At 36.0% G+C, this 16,333-nt stretch overlaps 2 protein-coding genes across 2 annotated transcripts in view; one reads left to right on the forward strand and one right to left on the reverse strand.

Moving 5' to 3' along the window:
- The window catches only part of LOC133542850 (protein diaphanous homolog 3-like), a 359,695-nt gene extending 348,523 nt beyond the window's left edge, over positions 1-11,172 (reverse strand). The window contains exon 1 of the mRNA XM_061887061.1: positions 11,036-11,172. Coding sequence (XP_061743045.1) covers positions 11,036-11,055 — 20 coding nt within the window. The 5' untranslated portion in view covers positions 11,056-11,172. The remainder of the gene's footprint in view (positions 1-11,035) is intronic.
- A 4,985-nt stretch (positions 11,173-16,157) lies between these two features.
- Positions 16,158-16,333, forward strand: part of tdrd3 (tudor domain containing 3) — a 60,562-nt gene continuing 60,386 nt past the window's right edge. Inside the window, exon 1 of the mRNA XM_061886994.1 lies at positions 16,158-16,172. The gene's annotated coding sequence lies outside the window, so the exon portion shown is untranslated. The remainder of the gene's footprint in view (positions 16,173-16,333) is intronic.

A 16,333-nucleotide genomic window follows, 5' to 3' on the forward strand; every position in this document is an offset into this window, starting at 1 on the left:
AATTGGCCATTTTTCAAACTTCCTCCATTTCCACATTTTTCCACATATTCAAACCATTCTACCTTCAACATATACTACCATTTGTTCCAAGTTCAAAAATATTCCAGGATTTTCCAGAACTCCTGGTTTCCCAAAGCCCTATTTCCCCGGATTCCAGATTTTCTGGGACATTTTTCCTAGTCAAAATGAATTGGCCATTTTTCAAACTTCCTCCATTTCCACATTTTTCCACCTATTCAAACCATTCCACCTTCAACATATACTACCATTTCTTCCAAGTTCAAAAATATTCCAGGATTTTCCAGAACTCCTGGTTTCCCAAAGCCCTATTTCCCCGGATTCCAGGTTTTCCGGGACATTTTTTCTAGGCAAAATGAATTGGCCATTTTTCAAACTTCCACCATTTCCAAATTTTTCCACCTATTCAAACCATTCCACCTTCAACATATTCTACCATTTCTTCCAAGTTCAAAAATATTCCAGGATTTTCCAGAACTCTTGGTTTCCCAAAGCCCTATTTCCCCGGATTCCAGGTTTTCCGGGACATTTTTCCTTGGCAAAATTAATTGGCCATTTTTCAAACTTCCACCATTTTCACATTTTTTCCACCTATTCAAAACCATTCCACCTTCAACATATTCTAACCATTTCTTCCAAGTTCAAAAATATTCCAGGATTTTCCAGAACTCCTGGTTTCCCAAAGCCCCATTTCCCCGGATTCCAGATTTTCTGGGACATTTTTCCTAGTCAAAATGAATTGGCCATTTTTCAAACTTCCTCCATTTCCACATTTTTCCACCTATTCAAACCATTCCACCTTCAACATATACTACCATTTGTTCCAAGTTCAAAAATATTCCAGGATTTTCCAGAACTCCTGGTTTCCCAAAGCCCTATTTCCCCGGATTCCAGATTTTCTGGGACATTTTTCCTAGTCAAAATGAATTGGCCATTTTTCAAACTTCCTCCATTTCCACATTTTTCCACATATTCAAACCATTCTACCTTCAACATATACTACCATTTGTTCCAAGTTCAAAAATATTCCAGGATTTTCCAGAACTCCTGGTTTCCCAAAGCCCTATTTCCCCGGATTCCAGATTTTCTGGGACATTTTTCCTAGTCAAAATGAATTGGCCATTTTTCAAACTTCCTCCATTTCCACATTTTTCCACCTATTCAAACCATTCCACCTTCAACATATACTACCATTTCTTCCAAGTTCAAAAATATTCCAGGATTTTCCAGAACTCCTGGTTTCCCAAAGCCCTATTTCCCCGGATTCCAGGTTTTCCGGGACATTTTTCCTAGGCAAAATGAATTGGCCATTTTTCAAACTTCCACCATTTTCACATTTTTCCCCCTATTCAAAACCATTCCACCTTCAACTTATTCTAACCATTTCTTCCAAGTTCAAAAATATTCCAGGATTTTCCAGAACTCCTGGTTTCCCAAAGCCCTATTTCCCCAAATTCCAGGTTTTCCTGGACATTTTTCCTAGTCAAAATGACTTGGCCATTTTTCAAACTTCCTCCATTTCCACATTTTTCCACCTATTCAAAACCATTCCACCTTCAACATATTCTACCATTTCTTCCAAGTTCAAAAATATTCCAGGATTTTCCAAAACTCCTGGTTTCCCAAAGCCCTATTTCCACGGATTCCAGGTTTTCCGGGACATTTTTCCTAGTCAAAATGAATTGGCCATTTTTCAAACTTCCACCATTTCCACATTTTTCCACCTAGTCAAACCATTCCACCTTCAACATATTCTACCATTTCTTCCAAGTTCAAAAATATTCCAGGATTTTCCAGAACTCCTGGTTTCCCAAAGCCCTATTTCCCCAAATTCCAGGTTTTCCTGGACATTTTTCCTAGTCAAAATGACTTGGCCATTTTTCAAACTTCCTCCATTTCCACATTTTTCCACCTATTCAAAACCATTCCACCTTCAACATATTCTACCATTTCTTCCAAGTTCAAAAATATTCCAGGATTTTCCAAAACTCCTGGTTTCCCAAAGCCCTATTTCCACGGATTCCAGGTTTTCCGGGACATTTTTCCTAGTCAAAATGAATTGGCCATTTTTCAAACTTCCACCATTTCCACATTTTTCCACCTATTCAAACCATTCCACCTTCAACATATTCCACCATTTCTTCCAAGTTCAAAAATATTCCAGGATTCTCCAGAACTCTTGGTTTCCCAAAGCCCTATTTCCCAGAATTCCAGGTTTTCTGGGACATTATTCCTAGTCAAAATGAATTGGCCATTTTTCAAACTTCCACCATTTTCACATTTTTCCACCTATTAAAACCATTCCACCTTCAACATATTCCACCATTTCTTCCAAGTTCAAAAATATTCCAGGATTCTCCAGAACTCTTGGTTTCCCAAAGCCCTATTTCCCCGGATTCCAGGTTTTCCGGGACATTTTTCCTAGTCAAAATGAATTGGCCATTTTTTGAAATTCCACCATTTCCACATTTTTCCACCTATTCAAAACAATTCCACCTTCAACATATTCCACCATTTCTCCCAAGTTCAAAAATATTCCAGGATTTTCCAGAACTCCTGGTTTCCCAAAGCCCTATTTCCCCGGATTCCAGGTTTTCCGGGGGATTTTCCTAGGCAAAATGAATTGGCCATTTTTCAAACCTCCACCATTTCCACATTTTTCCACCTATTCAAACCATTCCACCTTCAACATATTCCACCATTTCTTCCAAGTTCAAAAATATTCCAGGATTTTCCAGAACTCTTGGTTTCCCAAAGCCCTATTTCCCCGGATTCCAGGTTTTCAGGGACATTTTTCCTTGTCAAAATGAATTGGCCATTTTTCAAACTTCCATTTCCACATTTTTCCACATATTCAAACCATTCTACCTTCAGCATATTCTACCATTTCTTCCAAGTTCAAAAATATTCCAGGATTTTCCAGAACTGGTTTCCCAAAGCCCTATTTCCCCGGATTCCAGGTTTTCCGGGACATTTTTCCTAGTCAAAATGAATTGGCCATTTTTCAAACTTCCACCATTTCCACATTTTTCCACCAATTCAAACCATTCCACCTTCAACATATTTTACCATTTCTTCCAAGTTCAAAAATATTCCAGGATTCTCCAGAACTCTGGGTTTCCCAAAGCCCTATTTCCCCGGATTCCAGGTTTTCCGGGACATTTTTCCTAGGCAAAATGAATTGGCCATTTTTCAAACTTCCACCATTTCCACATTTTTCCACCTATTCAAACCATTCCACCTTCAACATATTCTACCATGTTTTCCAAGTTCAAAAATATTCCAGGATTCTCCAGAACTCTTGGTTTCCCAAAGCCCTATTTCCCCGGATTCCAGGTTTTCCGGGACATTTTTCCTAGTCAAAATGAATTGGCCATTTTTTGAACTTCCACCATTTCCACATTTTTCCACCTATTCAAACCATTCCACCTTCAGCATATTCTACCATTTCTTCCAAGTTCAAAAATATTCCAGGATTTTCCAGCACTCCTGGTTTCCCAAAGCCCCATTTCCCCGGATTCAAGGTTTTCCGGGACATTTTTCCTAGTCAAAATGAATTGGCCATTTTTCAAACTTCCACCATTTCCACATTTTTCCACCTATTCAAACCATTCCACCTTCAACATATTCCACCATTTCTCCCAAGTTCAAAAATGTTCCAGGATTTTCCAGAACTCCTGGTTTCCCAAAGCCCTATTTCCCCGGATTCCAGGTTTTCCGGGGGATTTTTCCTAGGCAAAATGAATTGGCCATTTTTCAAACTTCCACCATTTTCACAATTTTCCAGCTGTTCAAACAATTCCATCTTCAACATATTCTACCATTTCTTCCAAGTTCAAAAATATTACAGGATTCTTCAGAACTCTGGGTTTCCCAAAGCCCTATTTCCCCGGATTCCAGGTTTTCCGGGACATTTTTCCTAGTCAAAATGAATTGGCCATTTTTCAAACTTCCACCATTTCCACATTTTTCCACCTATTCAAACCATTCCACCTTCAACATATTCTACCATGTTTTCCAAGTTCAAAAATATTCCAGGATTCTCCAGAACTCTTGGTTTCCCAAAGCCATATTTCCCCGGATTCCAGGTTTTCCGGGACATTTTTCCTAGTCAAAATGAATTGGCCATTTTTTGAACTTCCACCATTTCCACATTTTTCCACCTATTCAAACCATTCCACCTTCAGCATATTCTACCATTTCTTCCAAGTTCAAAAATATTCCAGGATTTTCCAGCACTCCTGGTTTCCCAAAGCCCCATTTCCCCGGATTCAAGGTTTTCCGGGACATTTTTCCTAGTCAAAATGAATTGGCCATTTTTCAAACTTCCACCATTTCCACATTTTTCCACCTATTCAAACCATTCCACCTTCAACATATTCCACCATTTCTCCCAAGTTCAAAAATGTTCCAGGATTTTCCAGAACTCCTGGTTTCCCAAAGCCCTATTTCCCCGGATTCCAGGTTTTCCGGGGGATTTTTCCTAGGCAAAATGAATTGGCCATTTTTCAAACTTCCACCATTTTCACAATTTTCCAGCTGTTCAAACAATTCCATCTTCAACATATTCTACCATTTCTTCCAAGTTCAAAAATATTACAGGATTCTTCAGAACTCTGGGTTTCCCAAAGCCCTATTTCCCCGGATTCCAGGTTTTCCGGGACATTTTTCCTAGTCAAAATGAATTGGCCATTTTTCAAACTTCCACCATTTCCACATTTTTCCACCTAGTCAAACCATTCCACCTTCAACATATTCTACCATTTCTTCCAAGTTCAAAAATATTCCAGGATTTTCCAGAACTCCTGGTTTCCCAAAGCCCTATTTCCCCGGATTCCAGGTTTTCCGGGACATTTTTCCTAGTCAAAATGAATTGGCCATTTTTCAAACTTCCACCATTTTCACATTTTTCCACCTATTCAAACCGTTCCACCTTCAACATATTCCACCATTTCTTCCAAGTTCAAAAATATTCCAGGATTTTCCAGAACTCCTGGTTTCCCAAAGCCCTATTTCCCCAAATTCCAGGTTTTCCGGGACATTTTTCCTAGTCAAAATGAATTGGCCATTTTTCAAACTTCCACCATTTCCACATTTTTCCACCTATTCAAACCATTCCACCTTCAACATATTCTACCATTTCTTCCAAGTTCAAAAATATTCCAGGAGATTCCAGAACTCCTGGTTTCCCAAAGCCCTATTTCCCCAAATTCCAGGTTTTCCGGGACATTTTTCCTAGTCAAAATGAATTGGCCATTTTTTGAACTTCCACCATTTCCACATTTTTCCACCTATTCAAACCAATCCACCTTCAACATATTCTACCATTTCTTCCAAGTTCAAAAATATTCCAGGATTTTCCAGAACTCCTGGTTTCCCAAAGCCCTATTTCCCCAAATTCCAGGTTTTCCGGGACATTTTTCCTAGTCAAAATTAACTGGACATTTTTCAAACTTCCACCATTTCCACATTTTTCCACCTATTCAAACCATTCCACCTTCAACATATTCTAACCATTTCTTCCAAGTTCAAAAATATTCCAGGATTTTCCACAACTCCTGGTTTCCCAAAGCCCTATTTCCCCGGATTCCAGGTTTTCCAGGACATTTTTCCTAGTCAAAATGAATTGGCCATTTTTCAAACTTCCACCATTTCCACATTTTTCCACCTATTCAAACCATTCCACCTTCTACATATTCTACCATTTCTTCCGAGTTCAAAAATATTCCAGGATTTTCCAGAACTCCTGGTTTCCCAAAGCCCTATTTACCCGGATTCCAGGTTCTCCGGGACATTTTTCCTAGTCAAAATGATTTGGCCATTTTTCAAACTTCCACCATTTCCACATTTTTCCACCTATTCAAACCATTCCACTGTAAGCATATTCTACCATTTCTTCCAAGTTCAAAAATATTCCAGGATCTTCCAGAACTCCTGGTTTCCCAAAGCCCTATTTCCCCGGATTCCAGGTTTTCCAGGACATTTTTCCTAGTCAAAATGAATTGGCCAGTTTTCAAACTTCCACCATTTCCACATTTGTCCACCTATTCAAACCATTCCACCTTCAGCATATTCTACCATTTCTTCCAAGTTCAAAAATATTCCAGGATTTTCCAGAACTCCTGGTTTTCCAAAGCCCTTTTTCCCCGGATTCCAGGTTTGCCGGGACATTTTTCCTAGGCAAAATGAATTGGCCATTTTTCAAACTTCCACCATTTCCACATTTTTCCACCTATTCAAACCATTCCACCTTCTACATATTCTACCATTTCTTCCAAGTTCAAAAATATTCCAGGATTTTCCAGAACTCTTGGTTTCCCAAAGCCCTATTTCCCCGGATTCCAGGTTTTCCGGGACATTTTTCCTAGGCAAAATGAATTGGACATTTTTCAAACTTCCTCCATTTCCACATTTTTCCACCTATTCAAACCATTCCACCTTCAGCATATTCTACCATTTCTTCCAAGTTCAAAAATATTACAGGATTCTCCAGAACTCTGGGTTTCCCAAAGCCCTGTTTCCCAGGATTCCAGGTTTTCCGGGACATTTTTCCTAGGCAAAATGAATTGGCCATTTTTCAAACTTCCTCCATTTCCACATTTTTCCACCTATTCAAACCATTCCACCTTCAGCATATTCTACCATTTCTTCCAAGTTCAAAAATATTCCAGGATTTTCCAGAGCTCCTGGTTTCCCAAAGCCTAAATGTCCCAGGTTTTCCGGGACATTTTTTCTAGTCAAAAGGAATTGGCCATTTTTCAAACTTCCACCATTTTTCCACCTAGTCAAACCATTCCACCTTCAACATATTCTACCATTTCTTCCAAGTTCAAAAATATTCCAGGATTTTCCAGCACTCCTGGTTTCCCAAAGCCCTATTTCCCAGAATTCCAGGTTTTCCGGGACATTGTTTTTAGTCAAAATGAATTGGCCATTTTTCAAACATCTACCAGTTCCACATTTTTTCCACCTATTCAAACTCATCCATCCATCCATTTCCTACCGCTTGTTCCCTTTGGGGTCGCTGGTGCTATCTCAGCTACAATCGGGCGGAAGGCGGTGTACACCCTGGACAAGTCGCCACCTTATCACAGGGCCAACACAGATAGACAGACAACATTCACACACTAGGGCCAATTTAGTGTTGCCAATCAATATATCCCTCAGGTGCATGTCTTTGGAGGTGGGAGGGGCCTATCCCCTAGGTGCATGTCTTTGGTGATGGGAGGGGCCTATCCCCTAGGTGCATGTCTTTGGAGGTGGGAGGAAGCCAGAGTACCCGTAGGGAACCCACATAGTCACAGGGAGAACATGCAAACTCCACACAGAAACATCCCGAGCCCGGGATTGAACCCAGAACTACTCAGGACCTTTGTATTGTGAAGCAGATGCACTAACCCTTCTCCCACCGTGCGCCTCCCTATTCAAACCATTCCAAACTGAACTGGCTACAAAGTAAACAAAAACAGAATGCTGGACGACAGCAAAGACTTACAGCTTGTTGAGCAAAGATGGCGTCCACAAAGTACATCCGAACATGACATGACAATCAACAATGTCTCCTCAAATAAGGGTAGCAACATCTTGAATATTTTTGATTGCTAAAACCAAGTAGATGCGGGGAATAGCGCTCATGAAGACATGAAACTGCTACAGGAAAACACCAACAAAACAGATGAAGTCACCAAAATAGGAGCGCAAGACAAGAAGTAAAACACTACACGCAGGAAAGGAGCAAAAAAGTCCAAATAAGTCAGGGTGTGATGTGACAGGTGGTGACAGTACACCTACTTTGAGACAAGAACTATAGTGGTGCATTCTTGCTTTTGCTTTAAAGCAGGGGTCATCAACGCGGTGCCCCGTAAGGACCAGATGAGTCGCCCCCTGGCCTGTTCTAAAAATAGCTCAAATAGCAGCACTTACCAGTGAGCTGCCTCTATTTTTTAATTTGATTTATTTACTAGCAAGCTGGTCTCGCTTTGCTCGACATTTTTTATTCTAAGGGAGACAAAACTCAAAAAGAATTTGAAAATCCAAGAAAATATTTTAAAGACTTGGTCTTCACTTTTTTAAATAAATTCGTTTATTTTTTTACTTTGCTTCTTATAATTTTCAGAAAGACAATTTTAGAGAAAAAATACCTTAAAAATGATTTTAGGATTTTTAAACACATACCTTTTTACCTTTTAAATTCCTTTCTTTTCTTTCCTGACAATTTAAATCAATGTTCAAGTATTTTTTTTTTATTGTAAAGAATAATAAATACATTTTAATTAATTGTTAATTTTAGCTTCTGTTTTTTCGAAGAAGAATATTTGTGATATATTTCTTCAAACTTATTATTATTAAAATAAAATAAAAATATTCTGGCAAATATAGAAAATCTGTAGAATCAAATTTAAATCTTATTTCAAAGTCTTTTGAATTTATTTTAAAATTTTTGTTCTGGAAAATCTAGAAGAAATGATGATTTGTCTTTGTTAGAAATATAGTTTGGTCCAATTTGTTATATATTCTAACAAAGTGCAGATTGGATTTTAACCTATTTAAAACATGTCATCAAAATTCTAAAAAATAATCTTAATCAGGAAAAATTAGTAATGATGTTCCATTAATTCTTTTTTAAATTTTTTCAGAAAGATTCAAATTAGCTAGTTTTTCCCTTCATTTTTTTCGGTATAATTTTGAATTTTAAAGAGTCGAAAATGAAGATAAACTTTTTTTTTTTTTCGTGTTTTCTCCTCTTGTAAACTGTTCAATTAAGTGTGTTTTTCATCATTTATTCTCTACAAAAAAAACCTTCCGTAAAAGGAAAAAAAATGTACGACGGAATGACAGACAGAAATACCCGTTTTTTTACATACATATATATATATATATATATATATATATATAAATACACATATTAGGGGTGGGCAAATTAATGCGTTAATTACGAGTTAACTCATCAATCTATTAACGCTGACAATTATTTTATCGCGCATTTGCGTATGTTGTTTACATGCTTTTATTTTGTTAACGCCTTTTCTTATAAAGATAGCGGCGCCCGGACGGGCTTCGGCGTCGAGGAACTGTTGGTAAAGATGGAAAATTTGGCAAAAATACCGGACAATTCTGCAAATGTCATGGCTGGCTTACAGCGTGGTCACTCCGGGATCACTTACGACCGCCAGACAATTCTGGATGTGGATAGATCGGGCCGTTTTGGACTGAATGACGCGTGCTTGCTAGACCGGCTAGCTAGCATGGGAATACTTTGCCGGCTACATCCAGCAGCCTGTGAAGCAGCGGAGTATATGTGTTGTCTGTCTATTTATGAATAATGCAGACGAGGCGTGTTGGCTGAGTTCTTAACGTTTGCTTTCAGAGCGTGCATATCACAACATACAAGATGCCGTCATGACGACACAACCTATACCGGGGCTACCGCGCATGCTCGTCACTCCTGTTGCATGCTGGGTAGGGTAGATCTTTTATTCCCTGGCTCATAACATCACAATATAGTACCATGTATATGATGCGTTCAGTTTATCAAAGCGCCAAGCAAACAATCGGAAAATTCCCATCATATCAATTCCTAGATATGGTCAAAATTATTTTAAGTGCACTACGCAGAATAAACACAACATTATTAATATTGCTACTACGGATAATTTGATCAAAAATTCCCTAAAACAGCCCACTAAATATAATATAGGTTTTTTAAACATAAGATCCCTGATAAAAAAAATGTTTCTGCTGTTACCTCAGAAATTGCCTGTTCGGATGTTATGATTGTGGCTCAGAGATTTGTATGTAGATTATATTTATTTTCCATAACAAACAGGATAACTTAAATACCCTGGCAGTGGCAATAAGCTTAAATGTTTGTATTTACATTTTTTGAGTTGATTTTCATAAAATATGCTATTTAACTGCTACTGTTTAACAAAGACTGATTTAAATTGTGTTTGCACAACAAATGTTTTGGCGCTTTTGTTCATGTGGGAGAATATTCCAATAAAGGTGCACTACACACTACTTTTGAATTCATTATTGGGCTTTGCGTATACAATGCAGTTAATCGCGATTAATCAGAGAAAAGGTGCGATTAACTACGATTAAAATTTTTAATCGTTGCCCAGCCCTAATATATATATATATATATATATTATATATATATGTATATATCTCCATCCATCCATCCATTTCCTACCGCTTATTATATATATATATATATATATATATATATATATATATATATATATATATATATATATATATAATAAGCGGTAGGAAATGGATGGATGGATGGAGATATATACATATATATATATATATATATATATATATATATATATATATATATATATATATATATATATATATTAAAGGTCAATTGAGCAAATTGGCTATTTCTGGCAATTTATTTAAGTGTGTATCAAACTGGTAGCCCTTCTCATGAATCAGTACCCAAAAAGTAGCTCTTGGTTTCAAAAAGGTTGGTGACCCCTGCTTTAGAGTCATATCCAACAATTGCGACAACGACTTTTTACTGTCAACTGTGTTTCATTTTTTTATGATTTCTGCTTGTGATGTGCCTACGGAATATTTCAATGAAAAAAATGTGCCTTGGCTCAAAAAAGGTTGAAAAACACTGCCCTAGGAGGTGGGGGTGGGGTGGTTGCCCACATATGCAGTCCTCTCCAAGGTTTCTCATAGTCATCATTCTCGACGTCCCACCGGAGTGAGTTTTTCCTTGCCCTTATGTGGACCCTAACCAGGATGTCGTGGCTTGTGCAGCCCTTTGAGACACTAGTGATTTAGGGCTATATAAATAAACATTGATTAGATGACTTTCTCGAGTTCTTAACCAAATTCCGGCTTTCCTGTAAATTCACACTGGTCAACATTGCAAGTATTTCAGGTGAGCTTGCCAGCTAGCAGGTGTGCTATTATTATCTCACTCACTGCTGGCTTTACGCCGCGCTAATCCACTTTGTGGGCCTGTCACGTCACGCAATAAGGTTCCACTAACCTGGGGAAGGCGTTCGACATGCTGTCTCCCACGCAGGACAATTTGTCAGCAGAAAACGAGGCAAATGGCAGCAGAAAGATCTCCTGCTAGCACAACTAGCTTCGCAGAGTAGCGGTAGTTTTTTTTTGACAGACCCGCGCAATGTGGGTGTAAAATTCCACAGTTTGAGCCGACCAATAGGATGTTCAGAATGAGGAAGGCGGGACTATAAGTGGGAAAACCACGCCTATTTTGCGTCAGACTTGAATTTGATTGGCTGAGTGGTCTTGACAATCACCCACATCACTTTTAACCGCTTGTTTTCCCCAACTTCTGTCGTTTGTTTGAAATTTATAAATAAAGGTTATTAAAAAAAATCTTAATGTTATTTCTTTAAATCTTGGAAAATGATTAAAAGTACAACAGCCTTTGAATTTATGTCTCGGTTGAAAAAAATTAAGTGATTTTTTTTCAGCCCTTCTTTGTCTTTTTGAATTTTGTAATTTATCATATTGTTTATTATTATTATTTAAAAACTTTATGTGTATTTGCTTTTATTTATTTCTTTGACATGTTTTATTAATGTCATAATTTGCTCAACCTGTTGTGTAAACTGTTGAATATGTTGAAAGTGCCTTGACTTATATCACATATTTCATATAATCAACAGTAATACCGTTTTTCTTCATTTTTCAAATTTATTTTCAAAACATGGTCACTAGTATCTTGACTGTTGTATTTGTATTGTCAATTTTACTTTTTATTTGTATTGTTATCGTAATAGTTTCTATTCTATTTCCATTTATACCTTCATTATATAGTTTTTAAATTATATCTCAATTATGTACAGTGCTGCTGGAATTTTTATTTTACTGAGGGAACTTTCCTGAAGAAATCAATAAAGTACTATCTATCTTTCTATCTATCTGATTGTTGTTTAAAAAAAATGCTATTTCGCCACATCCGGCATTTTTTTTTCTTTAAAAACCTTATTTACGAAAAACAAAATGAAGGTTAATTTACGTCTTCATTACAAAAGCCTACTTGTACACTCAATTTATGTAACTGGATATTTTGCGTTTGAATGACCGTTTTTGTTCATTTCCTTATTCATTTCCATAACCTTGGTCACTACTGCCTAGTTTCTTCTGTTATATTTTTATTTTTACTGTTATATTTGTATTATTATTGTTACTTTTTATTTGTAGTGTTATTGTAATAGTTTCTATATTGTTTCCATTCATACCTCCATTATATACTTTTTAAATTATATCTCAATTCTGTACAGTGCTGCTGGAATTTTTACTTCCCCGAGGAAACTCCCCTGAAATAATCAATAAAGTATTATCTATCAATCGATCTGTTTGTTGTTTAAAAAAAATGCTATTTCGCCACATCCGGTATTTTTTTTTCTTTAAAAACCTTATTTACGAAAAACAAAATGAAGGTTAATTTACGTCTTCATTACAAAAGCCTACTTGTACACTCAATTTATATAACTGGATTTTTTTGCATTTGAATGACCGTTTTTCTTCCTTTTTTTTATTAATTTCCATACCCTTGGTCACTACTGCCTAGTTTCTTCTGTTATATTTTTATTTTTACTGTTATGTTTGTATTATTATTGTTACTTTTTGTTTTTTTATTGTTATTGTAATAGTTTCTTTATTATTTCCATTTATACCTCCATTATATATTTTTTAAATTGTATCTAAATTCTGTACAGCGCTGCTGGAATTTTTATTTTCCCAAGGGAACTTTCCTGAAGGAATCAATAAAGTACTATCTATCTCTCTATCTATGTGATTGTTGTTAAAAAAAAAATGCTATTTCGCCACATCCTGTATTTTTTTTTCTTTAAAACCCTTATTTATGAAAAACAAAATGAAGGTTAATTTACGTCTTCATTACAAAAGCCTACTTGTACACTCAATTTATGTAACTGGATATTTTGCGTTTGAATGACCGTTTTTCTTCCTTTTTTTATTCATTTCCATAACCTTGGTCCCTACTGCCTAGTTTCTTCTGTTATATTTTTATTTTTACTGTTATGTTTGTATTATTATTGTTACTTTTTATTTTTTATTGTTATTGTAATATTTTCTATCTTATTTCCATTTATACCTCCATTATATATTTTTTAAATTGTATCTAAATTCTGTACAGTGCTGCTGGAATGTTTACTTTCCTGAGGGAACTCTCCTGAAAGGATCAATAAAATACTATCTGTCGATCGATCTCTTTGTTGTTCAAAAATATACTAATAATGCTATTTCGTCACATTCGGTATTTCTTTCTTTCTTTAAAACCCGTATTTATGAAAAACAAAATGAAGGTTGATGTACGTCTTCATTTTAAAAGCCTACTTGTACACTCAATTTATGTAATTGGATTTTTTGCTTTTGAATTACCGTTTTTCATCATTTTTTTTTTTTTACTAATTTCCATAAGATAGTGATTACTGCCTGTTTTTTTTAATATTCTTATTTTTTCGGTTATATTTGTATTAATATAGTTACTTTTTATTTTTTATTGTATTTGTAATATTTTCTATTTTATTTCCATTTATACATACATTATTTACTTTTTAATTATATCTCAATTATGTATAGTGCGGCTGGAATTTTTATTTTCCCGAGGGAACTTTCCTGAAGGAATCAATAAAGTACTATGTATCAATCTGATTGTTGTTAAAAAATATATATATTTCGTCACTTCCGGTATTTGTTTTCTTTAAAAAACTTATTTATGAAAAACAAATGAAGGTTAATTTACGTCTTCATTTCGTCATTACGTTTTCAATTTACCGGTATGTAACTTTTTTTTTTTTTTTTGCGCTTGAATTTTATGAACGGAAATGTTATAAGTCAAATTATGGTGAAAATATCATCGGATAAAAATGTGTGAGCCAAATTTCTATGTTTTAAAATCCATCTTGGTAAAATACGGTGTTATAAAAATTAATTCGTAAAAATGCCGAAATATTTGTTGCTTCAAAACTCAAGGCCGACTTCCGGTAAATTGTGGCGTCATATTGGCAGTCACGTGACACGGGTCAACCGGAAGTGAGCGCTGTACTCTATTTTTTTTTTTTTTTTTTTTTTTTTTGGATACATTTACGTAAACAAACTATTTTTTGGAACAGACAAATTGTGTTTTTGTTCGATGAATTTGGCAAAATAATTTGTTGTGAAACATTTTTGTTCACAAAATTCAAACGCAAAAAATTCAGTTAGGTAATTTTAGTGTCAAAAAAAAGCTTTTGGGATAAAGACACAAATTAACCGTACAAACATGTATTTAAAAAAAATATATTTCAGCTGTATGAAAAAACACACAAACTACAGACACTATCTTTTACAATGACAACAACACACACACACATATTAATATATGAATATTATGAAACAAACAAAATAATAAAATACTATATATGACTATTTGTATTTGTCTTTGATAACACAGATATAATGGGTTCTTTTGTGGGGATTTTTCATGGCCTTTTTTAATCATTACTTGCATACAAAAATGTTACCTCAGATTAAAATAAAAAATATTTGGCTTACTTGACATTTGTCTGGATTTGTGAATAGGGACTTTTTCTTAGAAGACATAATTGGGCTAACAACATTATTTAATTCTGTGTAAAGCCTTAGATAATGCTTTTACAATAAACAACAAACAAACATGGCATTACAATTTACAATAAATCAGTGCAATTACACGATAGCAATAGGAAAGTATATACAACAGGAAAAAAATGAAAAATATCTGCTATCGATGATAAGGAGAATACATATAACATGAGCCTTGTCACAAAATACTGACAAAATGAGAATAAAATTGGTACATTTTTGTTTATCATCATTTGTAATGGATGTCAAACACAATTTTAAAGTAGTTTTTAAAAGTAAAAAGTTCATGTTTATCTACATACCAAACTTTAGATGGGTATTTAGAAGTTGTACAACATGTATTTAAGTCGAGTTATTATTAAGTATTTAATATGATCAATTAAACATTGTTAATATACGGATTATCACAACATAAATGTTGGCATAATAATACATATAGCACTTTTTTTGGTAGAAATTAATTGTATGTATTTACCGTATTTCAATGAATTGCCGCCGGGCATATAGTATGCGCCTGCTTTTAATTACTGCCGGGTCAAACTCGCTTTGCAAAATAATTAGCATATGCCTATGATTTCCGCCGGGTCAAACTCGTCACGTCACGAGTGACACTTCACCTGTCATCTTTTTTAAAATGGAGGAGGCTGATTTCAATAATTTGAAATCGCATAAAGGGAAGAAGATTAAGAGCTATTCAGTAGGATTTAAGGTCCAAGATATTGAATACCGGTATGCTAAAAAGAACAGTAAGCAGCTATGTTTTATTAATATATCTGTGGGGCCGACGGTCCGACAGACAGGCAGGGGACGCTGTAGCCCGGCCCAAGATGGCGGCGAGGAGACGCCGAGCGAGCGGAGAGGAGGAGCGAAAGAGCGACCTGGACTGAGGTTTTATTGAAAAATAAACAAAGTCGAACTGCTCAAGTCATGTCCTTCCTTGGTGGTCCTGGGAACCCGCAAGATGACAGCTTGAGACCATCACAATACTGTAGCTGTGTCTGTTAAATATGAGTCAATAAATGACTCCTGCCTCCTGGTGGTAGAGGGCGCTAGTGATCCTTCTTGCGACTATTCGGCTGCAGAAGAAGTGTAACGAGTGACGTGATTGTGCTGGGACGCATATGACGCGGCGGGGGGCACGACGGACTTTTGCTGGCTATGTAAACAACAGGGCTAAAAATAAAGCATGTTCCAGTCCTAAATACCCAGTGTATTTATACAAAAACACTTCCTGGTGGCAGCGGTGGGATAAAGAGATCACCCACGGAGCAGAACGGGAGGGGGAGTTGTTCGAGGGTAATTCTGTTGTCACCCGCACTCGAGGAGCCGAGCGAACTGATAGCAGCGGTCTTATAGCAGTTTTCTAAACTGGACTTTTAATTAAAGCAGGAGGTAATAAAGGAAGATCTCCATCGAGACAGAGAGACTTTTAAAACTGAAGAAAGATAAGGAAGACTTCTATAAACAAGTTATCAATGCTTTTGATCAGAAGAAGCTGGCATGGACTTCGTTTATAAGTAAAGGTAAGACCATAACAACGTTTTTTTTTTAATTAAATGTGCTTTTCATAATGGTATCCTTCCATCACACTCAAATTTTTACTGCATGTGTTTGGAGTAAGAAGAGGTTTTAAAATAATTAGCGCATGCTTACTTTTACCGCATGCCTTTGGTAAGCGCAGGAG

This window comes from Nerophis ophidion, linkage group LG25 (genome assembly GCF_033978795.1).
Source record: "Nerophis ophidion isolate RoL-2023_Sa linkage group LG25, RoL_Noph_v1.0, whole genome shotgun sequence".
Classification (NCBI taxonomy): Eukaryota; Metazoa; Chordata; class Actinopteri; order Syngnathiformes; family Syngnathidae; genus Nerophis; species Nerophis ophidion.